At 33.2% G+C, this 14,300-nt stretch overlaps 1 protein-coding gene across 1 annotated transcript; it reads right to left on the reverse strand.

Annotated features, from left to right (window-relative positions):
- Positions 1-3,818: 3,818 nt before the first annotated feature.
- LOC123216188 (myb family transcription factor PHL8-like) lies at positions 3,819-5,772 on the reverse strand. The gene is made up of 6 exons (XM_044636577.1): positions 5,483-5,772; positions 5,319-5,395; positions 5,172-5,226; positions 5,006-5,081; positions 4,839-4,908; positions 3,819-4,743 (listed from the first exon to the last, which is right to left on the reverse strand). Exons 1-6 carry the CDS (start codon positions 5,598-5,600, stop codon positions 4,135-4,137), a joined length of 1,005 nt encoding a protein of 334 aa, XP_044492512.1. The 5' UTR covers positions 5,601-5,772; the 3' UTR covers positions 3,819-4,134.
- Between the last annotated feature and the right edge of the window lie 8,528 nt (positions 5,773-14,300).

Genomic DNA, 14,300 nt, shown 5'->3' on the forward strand with positions numbered 1-14,300 from the left:
TTGATGAAATGATAATATGCCTACGTCCACGATATTATTCCTGATATGAGTATATTACAAAAGAATGATGATTTAGTGATACTTTGTGGTGTAGAGTGTGCATATATATACCCCCGTGCACACACACATACACACATTGGGAAAATACATTTATGATAGGACTAAAGTCATCATAAATTATATTCATTGTTTGAATTTAATTAAGAGAATCTTTCATTCATTTGTAGTATCTTGTTTCGAGAGAAAATTAGTTTATTTTTAGATGAACACTATGAAAAAATTCTATAAAAAATCTCAGATAGATTCATATTTTGGTATAAACCTAGTTATAATTTTGATTTAGAGAGACTTCCTTCTTTTTGTGTAATATCAAATAAAGATTGTTTAGTCATTTGACACCGATCAAGACATCTATATCTCAAATAGGATTTTTGTAGATTGTGGATTGTTGCACTACATGATACATTTATAATTTATTTGGTCAATATTATAAATAATTATTTTTGAGAGTGTCATAAGCTTACATTAGAGAAGACCGTATGGCTAGTTTTGAGAGTGTCGTGACCTTGCATTATAAAACGTTTTGGGTTTAGCTCAGTGTGATATGGGCATATATTAATATTAGTGAACACTATGAATTTATCAATTAAGAGTGTTGTGGGTTTACATCAGTGAATGATGGAGAGTGTTGTGAGTTTACTTTAGAGCATGTCTTGGGCTTTCCTCCGAGAGTATAGTGAACTTTCATTAGAGGATGGTATGATTTGAGAGTATTGTGGGTTTACATCCAAGAATGTCATAAGCTTACTTTAGAGAATGTCATGGTTTATACTAGATGATGTCTTGGACTTACATTTAAAGAGTTGCATCAGGGTAGTAAAAAGCAGTTATTGGGATCTAAAGTGGAGCCTTCAAATTTGACTTGAGCTTTTTATCTTAATGAGGCCTTTCTTTTTCTTTTTCTTTTTTTTTTTTAATATAAGTAAATATGTATATTAACCAAAAAAAAAAAAAAAAAAACCAAGAGGACCAAAGCAAACTAAACTCGACCAAACCTGAGAAAGACCAACAAAAACCACCATTAGATAAGTTTGAACAAATTTGACATACCACAAAAAACAACTAAACAAAAGAACCAGCAAAAAAAAAGACAGCAAGCCAAACCACAACTCAAAGGAAACACAAGAAATAACAACCATCAAAAACCCAGCAAAAGGACAGAATCCCAAGCAGCCACCAAGAGACCAGCAGAAGGCAACTGGGCCTAGGCGACTGGAAGAAGACATGGCGCCCAAGAAAATCTGGAAAATCCATAAAGAAATCTGCGGAAAATCTTGGCGACGAACCAGGGAGGGCAGCAGCAGAAAGAGGGTAAATGGACAGGAGACAAGCTGCAGCAGAAAGAAACGAGTAGGGCATGGCTTCTCCAAAATCCACAGGCGTAGGCAAGGAGAGTCTGAGAAAACTGACTTCAATGTGCTGCACCAGCTTAAGAAAAGGCCACGAAAGCACACTTTGGCTGAAGCAGACAGAAGCAACAGACCAGAAAGCATCCAAAGCATCATCCAAAAGCAGCTCCTTGACAGGAAAATGCAGCCAAAGAGGAAGAGAACCCAGCAGCAGAAGCTCCAAGATGCAGCAGAGAGCTCCAGGAAGTAGCAGAAACCATTGGGAGAAGGAGGAAGCGAAGCATTGGCAGGCAAAGAATTAGGCCTTTCCTTTCCCACTCTTCTCTTCTCTTCTTTTTCCCCTTTTCTTTTCTTCTTTTCTTAATCATAAAACCTAACCTCTATGGCTTTCCACCTATTTTAGTGGCGACTATTAGAGTTAAACAAAAGAAAGTTGTCAATAAACAAGTTGTAATACTAGACAACTTTTGATAGATTGAACTCATAGAACAACATCCAAAGAAGCAACTAGTTAAAAGAATATGACCATAAACTGGATATATGAGTAGATGTCTCTCGCTTAGGGGGAATAGCCTACCAGCTAGCATTCTTTCCTCAGCTCATGTTAATATGGAAAACAATAATTTTTTATCACATTGAAACACACTTGTTAGACAATCTCTACATAACAAAATAGAAAGTTAATTTTTGAATTTAAAGTTGACTTGTAATAGATAATATTAAATTTTTTATCTGCATTCTATAAATATAAATGATCTCATAAAATGGAAGAGGGAAAGGGCAGGAAATGGTAAGATAAGATTATCCCTCCTAGACATTTTTCAATCAAGTCCTGATGAGGACAATATCTTTTGTGACTACCATTCATACTTTATAAGAAACACTATTTGCTATCAATCTCATAATTGTAGACGAAGGTTCTCAAACAACATGTTAAATCACGTTAAAAGCTTTAAAATGTCTAATCCACACATACATATTTTCAATCATTCTCATTATAATAAATAAAAGAATTACATGACTAATTATAATTAATGTTATCATAACCTACTTGTGCAATGTTTAAAACTGTACACATTAATTGATAATAAAAGATTGTATAAACTCGAGCATTAATGAATAATGTGTTTCGAGCATGATTTAGATATGAATATGTGCCTAAAACCTAAAAATTTTAAATGAACAGTGTTTTAATATTATAAATAAAGTGTGACTGGAGCTATCCAAAACTCAAACTCTGAAAAAAAAAATTTAAGCGTAAACTTGGACAAATCGAGCCTAATTCATTATATTTTGTTGGCTTTTTGTGAATTAAAACTGTAGGGACTGTCATGTCGATAGAATTACGCTAATAAATCTATAGCCAAAACAATTGGATTTACTGGCTTGCCGTGCAATATAAAAAGTGAGTGTAATGTAACTATTCGATTTGATTGAAAATCCATTAGCTTGAAAAATTATTAACATTTTAAAACGAAAAAACTTTGATTTCAATTTTAAATCTATTAAACAATTTACAGTTTTTATTTGTTTATTAAATCTTAAATTTTGAAGGTATAACTTTGACCCAGTTGATATCAATTTCTAGCCTACTCCTCCATCAACGGTAGAAAAATAGCCAAATGACTATTTTCCATCATAACATTGATGTTAGATTTTCCTTCATAAAAGTTTGAGATATACATTTTTCTACCCATCCATTTAAGTTAGAAGTTATTTTAACCTCGCAAGGTATTTTATCACTTTAGTTTAAAAAATATATAATAAAGTTAGCATCTCTTACACCTTTAATAAGATAATCAAATTACATGTTCATTTTACTTACTTTTTTCCGTTTTTTATCTTCTTTATTTTCTTTATTTTAAATCTTTTTTCTCATTTCTTGGCTTCTGAAAACACTCAAAGGGTAGCCAACTTATCTGGATGTGTCTGGGATTCGTGTAGGTGATAAAATATCCCAAAGTTGATGAAAATGACATGATCCAATTGAAACGAAGTTTGTCAATGACAGTGAGCAACGGTAATGGGACCATGAAGTTGTGCACAAGTTGAAAGGTTGACAATCACGGGAATTTGAGTGGTTGGTTGGCGGTGACAGAAAGTTTGGTGGCAAGAACGATAGAGGGGAATAGTCTTATTGCCGACATTGTTTAACTTTTAGTTCTTATCATTTTTCCCTGGAGGTGGAAAAATTTATAAATTTTTTTGGAAGCAAACCATTTTTTAGTTTTGGTAAAAATAGAAAATATTTGTGTCTTTTTTAATAATTTTATAAAAAATTTAACATATATTATTAACAAATTTAATGTATGGTTAAGAAAATAAACTTTTCAAACTTTAAAAGTAAGAAATGTCATTGATCAAAGTTCAGGTGGGAAAGAGTGATTTGGCCGGAAAGAAAAATGAACATTCTTGAAAGACCTTGCTGAATATTGACTATGCCTCCGTGGCTACCAATAGCTGAGCTAACATTTGGGTAGATAGACATCAGTAAATAAGTTGTTTTCAAGACAAGATGCCATTACAAAAGGGACACTCAAAGTGACAGACTGATTTATACAAACAGTATTGCATTATACCTTCTTTTGAAATGCATATACTTTCATAAGCCCTTAGTTGTCCATATATATATATAACCATATACGTAATCTATAAACAAAATATTATCAAGTTTTCGGCAAAGATTACATCATTTAAGGCCATTCACTCTAAAGTTTCCAAAACTCTATCTGGGTCCATTAAGTTGTGCTAATCCATTGCAATTCAAGTCTATTGCTTTTGAACCTGTTTCACTGTCATTCTGGTATTTTCTGTTGAGGTCAAATTTACCCATTAGTCCAGAAATTTTCAATTGCTCACCATTTTTCTCTTCATCAGTTGATAATATCTTATTAACTGGTTCCTCGTCCCAAAAGGCATCAGAAATGGTACATCCACTTCTCTTCTTCCCACTATGAAGATCCATTAATGGAAGTTCAACAGAAGATGTTGTAGATTTATGAGTGTCCACGACCTCGTTCATTGTCAGTTTCTCTTCCTTTCTCCCCGAACTCTCAGATGATGTCAAAGAGCTTTCCATGGAACAAATTGTGCTTCTCATCTCTTTGCTTTTGACGTCTTTTAAGCTTGAAGTCCCTGCTTCTGTTAGTTCTGAGACCGAAGAACTCGGGCAGCCATTGTTAACCATTGAAACTAACTGGGAAAGTTCAGCTTTTGCAATTTCAACTTCCACAGAAGAAGAATTATACCCGGCAAGCGTTTCTTGAGCTTTCTTTAAGACAGACTGTAAGTACTTCCCTTGAGCTTCAATTCTCAGCTGCAAATGTCTCTGAACCTGGAAATCGCAATTCCCATTTGATTGAACTGTATTGATGATGCCTTATTGAGGATTACAAACAAATCACGGATTGGTTTATTTGTTGGGCGTACCTCAATCTGCTCGTGAAGTTTCTTCTGTACTTCATGTTGCACTTGGAGAGCCCGAGCGATCTGCAAGCCTCTATAAACACAACACTTGAATCAGTTGAAGCTACTTGAATTATTATAATATCTTGTTAAATTCACCGAATGGATTATGACTTATTTCTGACTATTACTCTTTAAGCTGATTGTATGTTTCTTCATTGGTATTCCTAGTGAGATTCCCGTCACTGCTCTGGCTCTCTGTGCAATCTGCATAAAAAGATAACCTACTATGAAATCCGAAGAAGAGAAAGATGGGAAATTTTGATGATCATGCCTAGTCTGATGATTTTAAATCACCTTGCTTATTCTCAATGCAGGTTTCAGCCTGTTGGCTTTTTCCCAACCTGTATTTCTGCAACAAGAAACACAAATATACATAATGATCATTCGCCTTCTTCTTTCAGAAAGAAGATAGAGAGAGTAACTCTTAAAGAGAAATATTACCTGTAAATGGCTTTTTAGGTGGTACAAAGTAAGTCCAGGGATTCCCATCATTCTCATCAAACTTTTTGGTGTTGCCTCTGCCCAAGAATGAACACAAATCAGGAACTCAGTAGTATGTTGAAAGAAGAAGATGGTTAAGAATGTAAATATAAATTGAGACTTACTTTCTGCACCTCCAAGCTGATTGACTGCTTCAACAAATCTTTGATGAAGCTCTGGAGTCCATTTTAGCCTAGGCTTAGCGTCAGTGGACAGAACCAAGTTCATATTTTGATTTTGCATGTTTTGCAGATAGATTTATGTATGTAGGATGAGAGACAAGTAGAAAAACTGAAACATATTTTTGGGTTTCTGTTCCTTTTAGTAATGGATTGAATAATAAGGGGCAGCTATAGTTGTCTTTATAATTTCGGTTGCAGTTGGTGTGCTGTCCTATGTTCTCACTCCATATCTGGAAACTTAAGTGGGGTTAAGTTAGGGGGAATACATGCCATGAGCAGTGGCTCGTCCTTTCTCTTATCTCCCATTTCACACCAACTTTTCTTTTTTATAATTTTTTCTTCTTTCTTCTTTGACTTGAAAGGGATAGAGAGAATCTCTGATGCGGCAAAAACAGAGAAAGCAACACACTTGAATTGAGTCTCAAAAGGAGAGAAAAGAGGAAAAGTGTATGGTTTGTTTTCATCTTGATGTTTTCTCATTTCTCAGACTCTCCTTGATTCCCTGATGAGTTAGACATAGCCCCACCATGATGAATAATGGAAACAACTTTCCTAACGCTTGAGGAGCTTTGAAGAAAAAAATAATATTGTTTGTAATTTCTTCTCTGTGATTAACATTTTACAACCCCAGGCTTGGCCCGAAAAATACTTTTCCATTCCTTGAATACATAAACCACTTTTTTCCACCAAAACCCAACTCTTTAAACATAAAATTAACGATAGAAGGGCATAATATTTTTAAATTTTCTAAAAAATAAAAGAAATTAAAAAGAAAAATTCTTTTGTTTCTTTCTTCATTTTACAACTCTTTCTTTTACTCTCTTTCTTCCTTACCACCACCCATCACCACAATCAGAGCCATATATGTCGTGCAAAATAAAGGCAACGAGTGGTTCTTCGCTTAGTAGAGTAACCGAAAGTCGGACGATGACCTTTTCTTGTTCTTACCCAACCATTTTTTGGATTTGATTTGATTATTATTCATAATCCTAGACTAAAGAAGAAGCTCATTAATCAGAGCATGACATAATCAGCAACGGGAAAAAATGTACTAAACAACTGATGGAGACTTTCTTACGGTTGTGCAAAAGCCCACCCCCTTTACGATACAAGCACACCAAAGCAGCCACGACACAATCCAATTTCTGATGAGACATTGCTGGTCAGATGGGATCCCTTCATCATCTTGAATCTTATCATTGATGTTGTCAATTGTATTAGGAATTTCTCCTCTTGGTCATATTCTTTAATGAAATCACTATTGTAATTAAACCCAATCCTCCCTCTTCATCTCTTCCCTTGATTTCCTCTTCTAAACCAAAAATCTCTTCGTTAATGCTTCAAAAATCTGATGATCTCGATGTCAATTTAAGTCAACTACCATCACCAACCTTACGAGGTGATGTTATATTCGTGAAGATTAACGAAGATATCTATCATAAACAGGTTGCCAAATGCAAAAACAGTCTTCTGGGTATATTCTTAGAAGTTCAAATTTTGAGTTGCCTTTATTTTGTTTACTAGTGTGAAAATCTATGAAAACTTATGCCCTAGCACCAACTATAGTTCCCTATCAATTCAAATATAAAATTAATAATGTTCGAGAAAGATGTTGATTTGTGCTTTTATCGACTCTAACTTGGCTTCATAGCAATCGCTGAATTCCATTTCCATCTATGGATTGCGGAGGGATTGGTTTTGAGCCTTTCCTATGCAGCCTAGGCAGAGGGCGAAAAACTCCTCCGTGGGGCCACTTCGTTTCCAATTGGTCTTCGTCGTCTATACTTCTATTGGCTCAACATTTGAGACAAGTTTTTTACTTCTGTCACTCTCTATTGTCGATAACCCATGACTCTTCGGATTTGACTTCCTTAGTGGCCCAGATTTAGCCGCGTTAAATTAGTCTGTTGGCATCAACACCCGTAGTCCAATATCGAAGCTGATTTTTATCGTTTGTTTGAGCATTGTAAATCACTTGCCTCTCTTGGTGTTTTCCGTTTCTATAACTGGACAAAAGATCTCCCTCCAATTCTTCAAGCTTTTCCAAAATGTATCAGGCACTTGAATCTTCTCCATTTCTTCTACTCCAATTGTTCTTAAATTATAAAAAGGGTGAAATCGAAAAATAACGAAATAATAAAAGTATTTTAGTCATTTTTCATGTCTCTAAATAATGAAGTTAGGTTTTGCATGAAAAAAAAGTGATTTATGCATTTAAAGGGTGAAAAAATTTATAGGAAATACTTAGGTGGGAAAATGTCAGTCACTCATTTCTTTTTGGCAATGAAAGGGAAAACCAAATGGGTCTTCTTTCTTTTTAAAATTTTCTTGACCTTTTCCTTTTCCTTTTTCTAATTTTATTTTTTATTTTTTGGGGAGAGTGTGGTGGGATTGGCAGATTCTTTTTGTTCTTTGTAGGGATGGAGGAATCAAAGAATCTAACCTTAGATTTTAGGAGCCACCCTTATAATTTTTTCTCATAAAGAATTTAGTCTATAAAAAGTGAATCAGATCAACAATATTATAAAACTCAAGCATGTAAACACCTCATTTTATACATTGCACTGTGGAAATTGTACCTAAAGAGTCATACTTCTGTAAGATTATTCAATTAAGTGATAATCTCAGCTTTGGAGATTTACGTAACAATAATAAAATCTGATAAGGTATTAAAACCAGGTCGTTTAAGTAATATAAAATGACATATTTTGTGATAAAAGCAACACACTAATTTCCAAATGCCCTTCTGGTACAATTACAAAAATCCAATTTTCGTGACACATGCAAGTTCATATCGAAATGACAAAAAGGTCCAATTAATGTATTTATATACAGGTTGTAAACTTTCTTCAAATATAAAATATATCAACATAATTTACTCTGCATAAAAGTCTTATAAAGAAATATATTCCAAAGGAAGTGTTAGCTTTAAGTCTGTAATCCATGTCCCAGCTCAACTATGGAGAAATAAAGAAAAGAAGAAAAGAAAAAGGGAAGCCACATTGGCCAACAACAATCCTAAAAGTCTAAGGAATCAGATCGATCTTCAGATTTCTTGGGTTGGGTCAAGAGTTTTTCATCACTGGAATCAAAATCCAATCATTGATTTCCAAAGCATTGCTATCTGAGTGGCATGCAATATTCTGAGTTGGTTTTCTGCATAAATTGATAAACAATACCCTGTAGGACTCAAAATTAATCTAAATGCTTAGTGCTGTCTAAAACAGACAGGCTTATTAATTAAATAAACAAGTACATGGCACGGTGGCTTTCAGTTTAAGATTGTCTGAATGTCTGGTGTTACTGCTAGAAGGTATTTGTATTAATTATGAAGTTAAAAAGAGTTGCAGAAGTTTACATATATATCAGAAATCAGAATATTTTTTTTGGGTAAGTATCAGAAATCAGAATGTTGCTTTTACTATAAGATCAAAATGTCGGTCCCAAAGAGAACTGGGTCCAATATCACATGAAGATCAGAGGGTCCTTCAAGAAGAAGCATCTGCTTCTTCGGCAATGTGATTATTCAAAGAAAGAAATATAATTATTGATGAGTTTAGATGATACGTGGCGCTAATATTTGAAAAAACAAGAAAAGAAAGAAGAGGTTATTGTTATTGAGCTAGCCTTTCTCTTTAACAAGAAGCTGTACTTGAAGCTCCTTTCTTGCTTTAAAATATTCCATTACAGGTAAAGGAGATTCTGGGATGATGCCAAACGGCCCCTGGTATTTTTAGGTCAGTGGGAGAAGGTCCGCTGAATCAAAAGTCATTTAAACAAAGGTGCCTCTCTGCCTTTGCCCCGTCAATTATTATTCTTTAAGGGGCCCCAATACAAGAGATCTCATAAATCCAAAAGCATGGAAATAAGATGAGAACAATGTGGCCTCAGGAATCAGGAAAAGAGAAAGAAAAGGAACAAGTCACCATCCCACCAAAGAATATTGTAATTTTATTTCACCAATTTAATCTCCAACATAGTGATATTGACGTTAGCAATGTCACTTGTCGATGTTTTATATGCGAGATAGGAAAGAATAAGCATGGATCATCAACTCAAATTATACACAAATATATATATATATATATATATATATATATATATATATATTATATATATATATGTATGTATGTATGTATGTATGTATGTATGTATGTATGTATAATTCTTGAATGATTTTTATGCAATTTTTTGTAAACATCTGATGTGCACAATTCAAAGTTTTGCACAAAATAAATTATGATAGTAACAATTATAATTTGAAAAGATTCGAATTGGTTTGCTAGGATGTGCAAGAAAATAAGTAGAGATATATAAGAAAATATATGAGTCACAATATTTTAACATCATTTGATTGGATAATCAAAATGCCTATGTCTATAGGGTTTCTAATACTATGAATATAGTATAAGAATATTACAATGTAGTAAGTGTTAGGTTAGTGCACTAGGGTTAATCAACTTGGACTTTTGTAACATTGTAATTTACTTATTTATTAATAAAGATATTTTATTGTTCATTCATGATGATATTAACATATTATGATTATATGAATAATATACCCTTAGAATTTTAAAATCGCAAAATGGAGATCAAAAGATTGATTGTTGGAACCGTATGAACACATTATATGACCATTTTAGAAACGTCTGTAATTCTGGTATTACTTTAACCATGGGCACAAGTAATAGTAAAGAGATTATCATAGTGTTAAGCAATTCCACTGAAAGGTGACAACAATTTTCACGTGTCGAAACTATTAGTTGATAGCTTGGTGTAGCATATAGATGCACGTTATAGATGTGTTCACTAGACTGACTCGACAAAATGATTTCCATTGGATGGTTTCCTTGTAATCTGTGCTTCTTGTGGATATCATGGTGCCACCTCATTGTGGGTTAGAGAACGTACACATAGCTATGTAAAGAAAGAAAGAGCTATCTAACACAAGTATTGTGTTCTATAAATACCCTGTATTTACTATAACTTGTTTGATGAATCTACCAACCTAAAACATGATCAATAGGTCTTTTGGGTTATCTCTAAAATTTTATATGTCTATTCCACTACCCAGCCAATTTTTGGTGACTCAAAAACCTTTTAATGATATTAGAGCTAATGTTTAGTGGTATTTTCATAAAAATTTAGAGCTAATGTTTAGTGGTATTTTCATAAAAATTATACTTGTTTTGATTGATTGTATCTATATGTTGTTGCAAAATATGTACTGATATTAATTTGTTAAAAATCTGAAATACGATTTGCTATTGTGTTGTTGCACAATTGTAGTAAATCATGACTATGTAAAATTGGTATTAATTTATTGAGTTTTTGTTCTTGAGTTTTGCTTGATATTGTTAAAGTTTACAAGCTATTAAATTCAGTTGATTCCTATTAGGTTTTGCATTGTTGCATGAAATCACCTTTGATATGTGTTATTGTGTGTTTCAAAGGTTGGTGTTGGTGTGAGGATGACATTTATGCAATGTTACCTTACCCTGATGAAGACATGTTGGATTTGGAGGAGTTTTCCAGCAATTTTATACTATAAAACCTAGAAAATTGTTTAGGTTAGTGCCTTAGAGCCAATCCCTATGATGATACGAGTTTATTAATAAAGGTCATATTTGTTATTTATTATGGTATTCTTTGTCTATAAAACATATTGATAGATGCTTAGAAAAATATCTTAAGAATGGTTGAATCGTGATGAGGGGATCATTGTTTGACACCTGATCGTGAAAACCCTATATACACATTAAATTGGTGTTTTAAAAATGTTCATAACTCTGATATTGTCATCACCAGGGGCATGAGTAATAGTGATAGAGTTATCATAATATTGAACGATCTCATCAAAAAATGATGACAATTCTTATGTGTCAAAATTGTTTCCTAGTAATTTGGTGTAACACAGGTGTATTTTGTAAACATGTTTACTAGACTGACCTATTAAAAAGATTTCATATGGATGGTTACTTCAGTGTTTATGAAATATATATCCTCTTAGTGAACAAAGATATATGTAATCCTTAGACTTGAGGTTACTCAACCGTCTTATGTAAGGATTGGTATGATTTGACACCAGCACAATGTAGTTTGGTTAGAAAATTACCAAAAAGGTTGTGAGTGACTATATTAAGATTTGTATAAAGGCTAGGTGGATCAATAAAGGATTCATCACTCCCGAGTAGCCGATATCTTAGTTAGGGGCCTTTGACGAATAGTAACGACCATAATGAGATTGAGTTAATGTTCAATCTAATATTTCTCTAGTCGTTGATAGAAGTCATTCTATGTAACATGAGGATTACTGAGAGAAACACTTTATCTATACCTTAGCCTCGAAAAGATATCATATGACGAAAATATCAAATTGTATGAGCAACATTATCACTAACAGATTAAGAAGTTATATGTTGACACTCCATTAATCGAGTGGCCATGATGTTTAGCTAAAGGTCGCTCTTGGCCTATGTCCGAATGGATATCAAGTTAGAAACCTAATACGAATCTAGTCACTACTGATTTAATGGAAAACTTATAAGTCACATACAAAAAGAAGTTGAACGAACTCTAGAGGCATAGGATTTGTAGGGATTTCAGGGTACCAATAACCAATAGCGTAGTGGAATTTAAAATTTTAAAAATCAAACAATCCTAAAAACCCTAACTTGGATACCTGATTTAAAACATATATTCATGAATATGCAAAATGCATATAGAATGTTTTGGATTCATACATGCGTTAGTAGCTCTTCCAAATCTTTATGTGGCTTGAGACTGAATGTTATCCAACCCTCGAGAGATAGCGTTATGGTATTAATGTGAAGCACGAACACAAGAAAGGTTATTCAGATGAAGAGACTTCTAAGGCTTTCCGGTTGAACCAATGTGTTCACGAGAGAATGAGAGAAAAACAAAAAACCTTGTGGCTAGGATTTTCTATAATATGTCTATCTTGTTTATTTTAACGCACATTTTATATATGTGTTGGTGTTTGAGTATGACAAGAATATCAACCACGTTCGACACCTTTAACATACAGATGCACGGGTGGTAACACAAATGTGCCACCTAGTATGTTTTTAAGTCTTGTATGACTAGACAATTTTTCTCTATCCATGCTATGTTTTCTATTTTCCATGGTGTCAGTTGACACTATGCACACTAAGTGTACCTTGGATAAAATGTGGTCAACTGGGTTCTTTAACCCGAATGGGCAAACCTAGTTTTTCAATGATTTTTCTCTCTCCAAAAAATCAGAATTATCATCAAATAATCCTCGTCTCTAGGTTTAAATCTACCCTTATATGTGTGTGACCTATAAGCTCATCAAACTGGTTATGTCTAGATTTAGATCGAATTCAAACATAGACCAAGATTGGTTTTTAGCAAAACATCATGGCCACCTAGATGATATATTGTCAATAGACATCTTTTAAGTTTTTACAACATCATAATTATATGTAATTTAATCTTTTCGTCAACTAATATCTCTCATGGCTGAGACATAGAAAAATGTCTATCTTAGTAGTTTCTCGACATGAACTGATACACATCAATGACTAACATGGATTAGGTTATAACCTCATCCCACTGTGGCCATATATTCAAGCTATTATAGATGTTATTCAGTATTCTCATGTGAGATATCTTTTCCTGTGCTTAAGAATGACAAATCATTTTTCAATCAACCATAACTTTCATGTATCTCATAATATAGTCGATTACTACATTTATAGTTACCCCAATTACATGGTACGTTAGATAGTGTCAAACTATACCAATCCTCATAGAGACAGTTTGGCAACCTCACATCAAAAGATCACATGCACCCACAGTGTTTAGAGGATTTATTCCATAGACACTAGAGCAATTATCCATATAGATATCCTCTAGTCGGGTTAGTCCGATGAACATATCTATAACATGTACCTATATGTTGCATAAAGTTATCTATAACAACTTCGACACGTGGGAACTATCATCATTTTCGATGGGATCGCTCAACATTATGATAATTTCATCATGATTCGACATGTCCTTATTTATTGTAATATCAGGATTACGAATGTTTCTAAAATAACCACTTAATGTATACATACGATTCTCACAATCAGGCGTATGATCTCTTTCTCACAGTCATACTATTGTAAAGACATGTTATTTGTATAATCCTATATGAGAATTTCATTAAATTCTACCAATCTCAGAATTCTCATATTTAATATATAATATATGATACAACAAATGTATCACTACTATGACTAGGACCATTTTATCAACTCGTATCATTCTTAGAGTCACTTTATTCATAATAAAGTCTTTATGTAATTTGCGATAGGTCAAACACCTTACATTTCGTTAATTTGGCAATAACAATAAAAACTGTGGATTTTATCACATTCATTACTATAAGTCGCTCTTTAGCAAGCTGCAATGTATCTACTTAATCCCAAAAGTTTCGTATCCTTGTCATAAACAAGATCATTTATTATGAGAGTCTAATAGTCATGCATAAATATAATTAGACTATATAGCATCTATTTTTCAATTAAGAGAATATGACTTATTTGTAGGTCAAAATCTTTTATTGTATATATATAGTTTTAACATACACAATTAGATTATCAAATAGTCACATTTTACATTGAATATGATGGTTCTTAGTCAACAAACTTGCATGATTTAGAAACAAGTGTTTTGAAACATTGATACGTGTATGCATAAGTTGCAATGAGGTATTACATGTCTTCAC

This window comes from Mangifera indica, chromosome 5, assembly GCF_011075055.1.
Source record: "Mangifera indica cultivar Alphonso chromosome 5, CATAS_Mindica_2.1, whole genome shotgun sequence".
Taxonomy (NCBI): domain Eukaryota; kingdom Viridiplantae; phylum Streptophyta; class Magnoliopsida; order Sapindales; family Anacardiaceae; genus Mangifera; species Mangifera indica.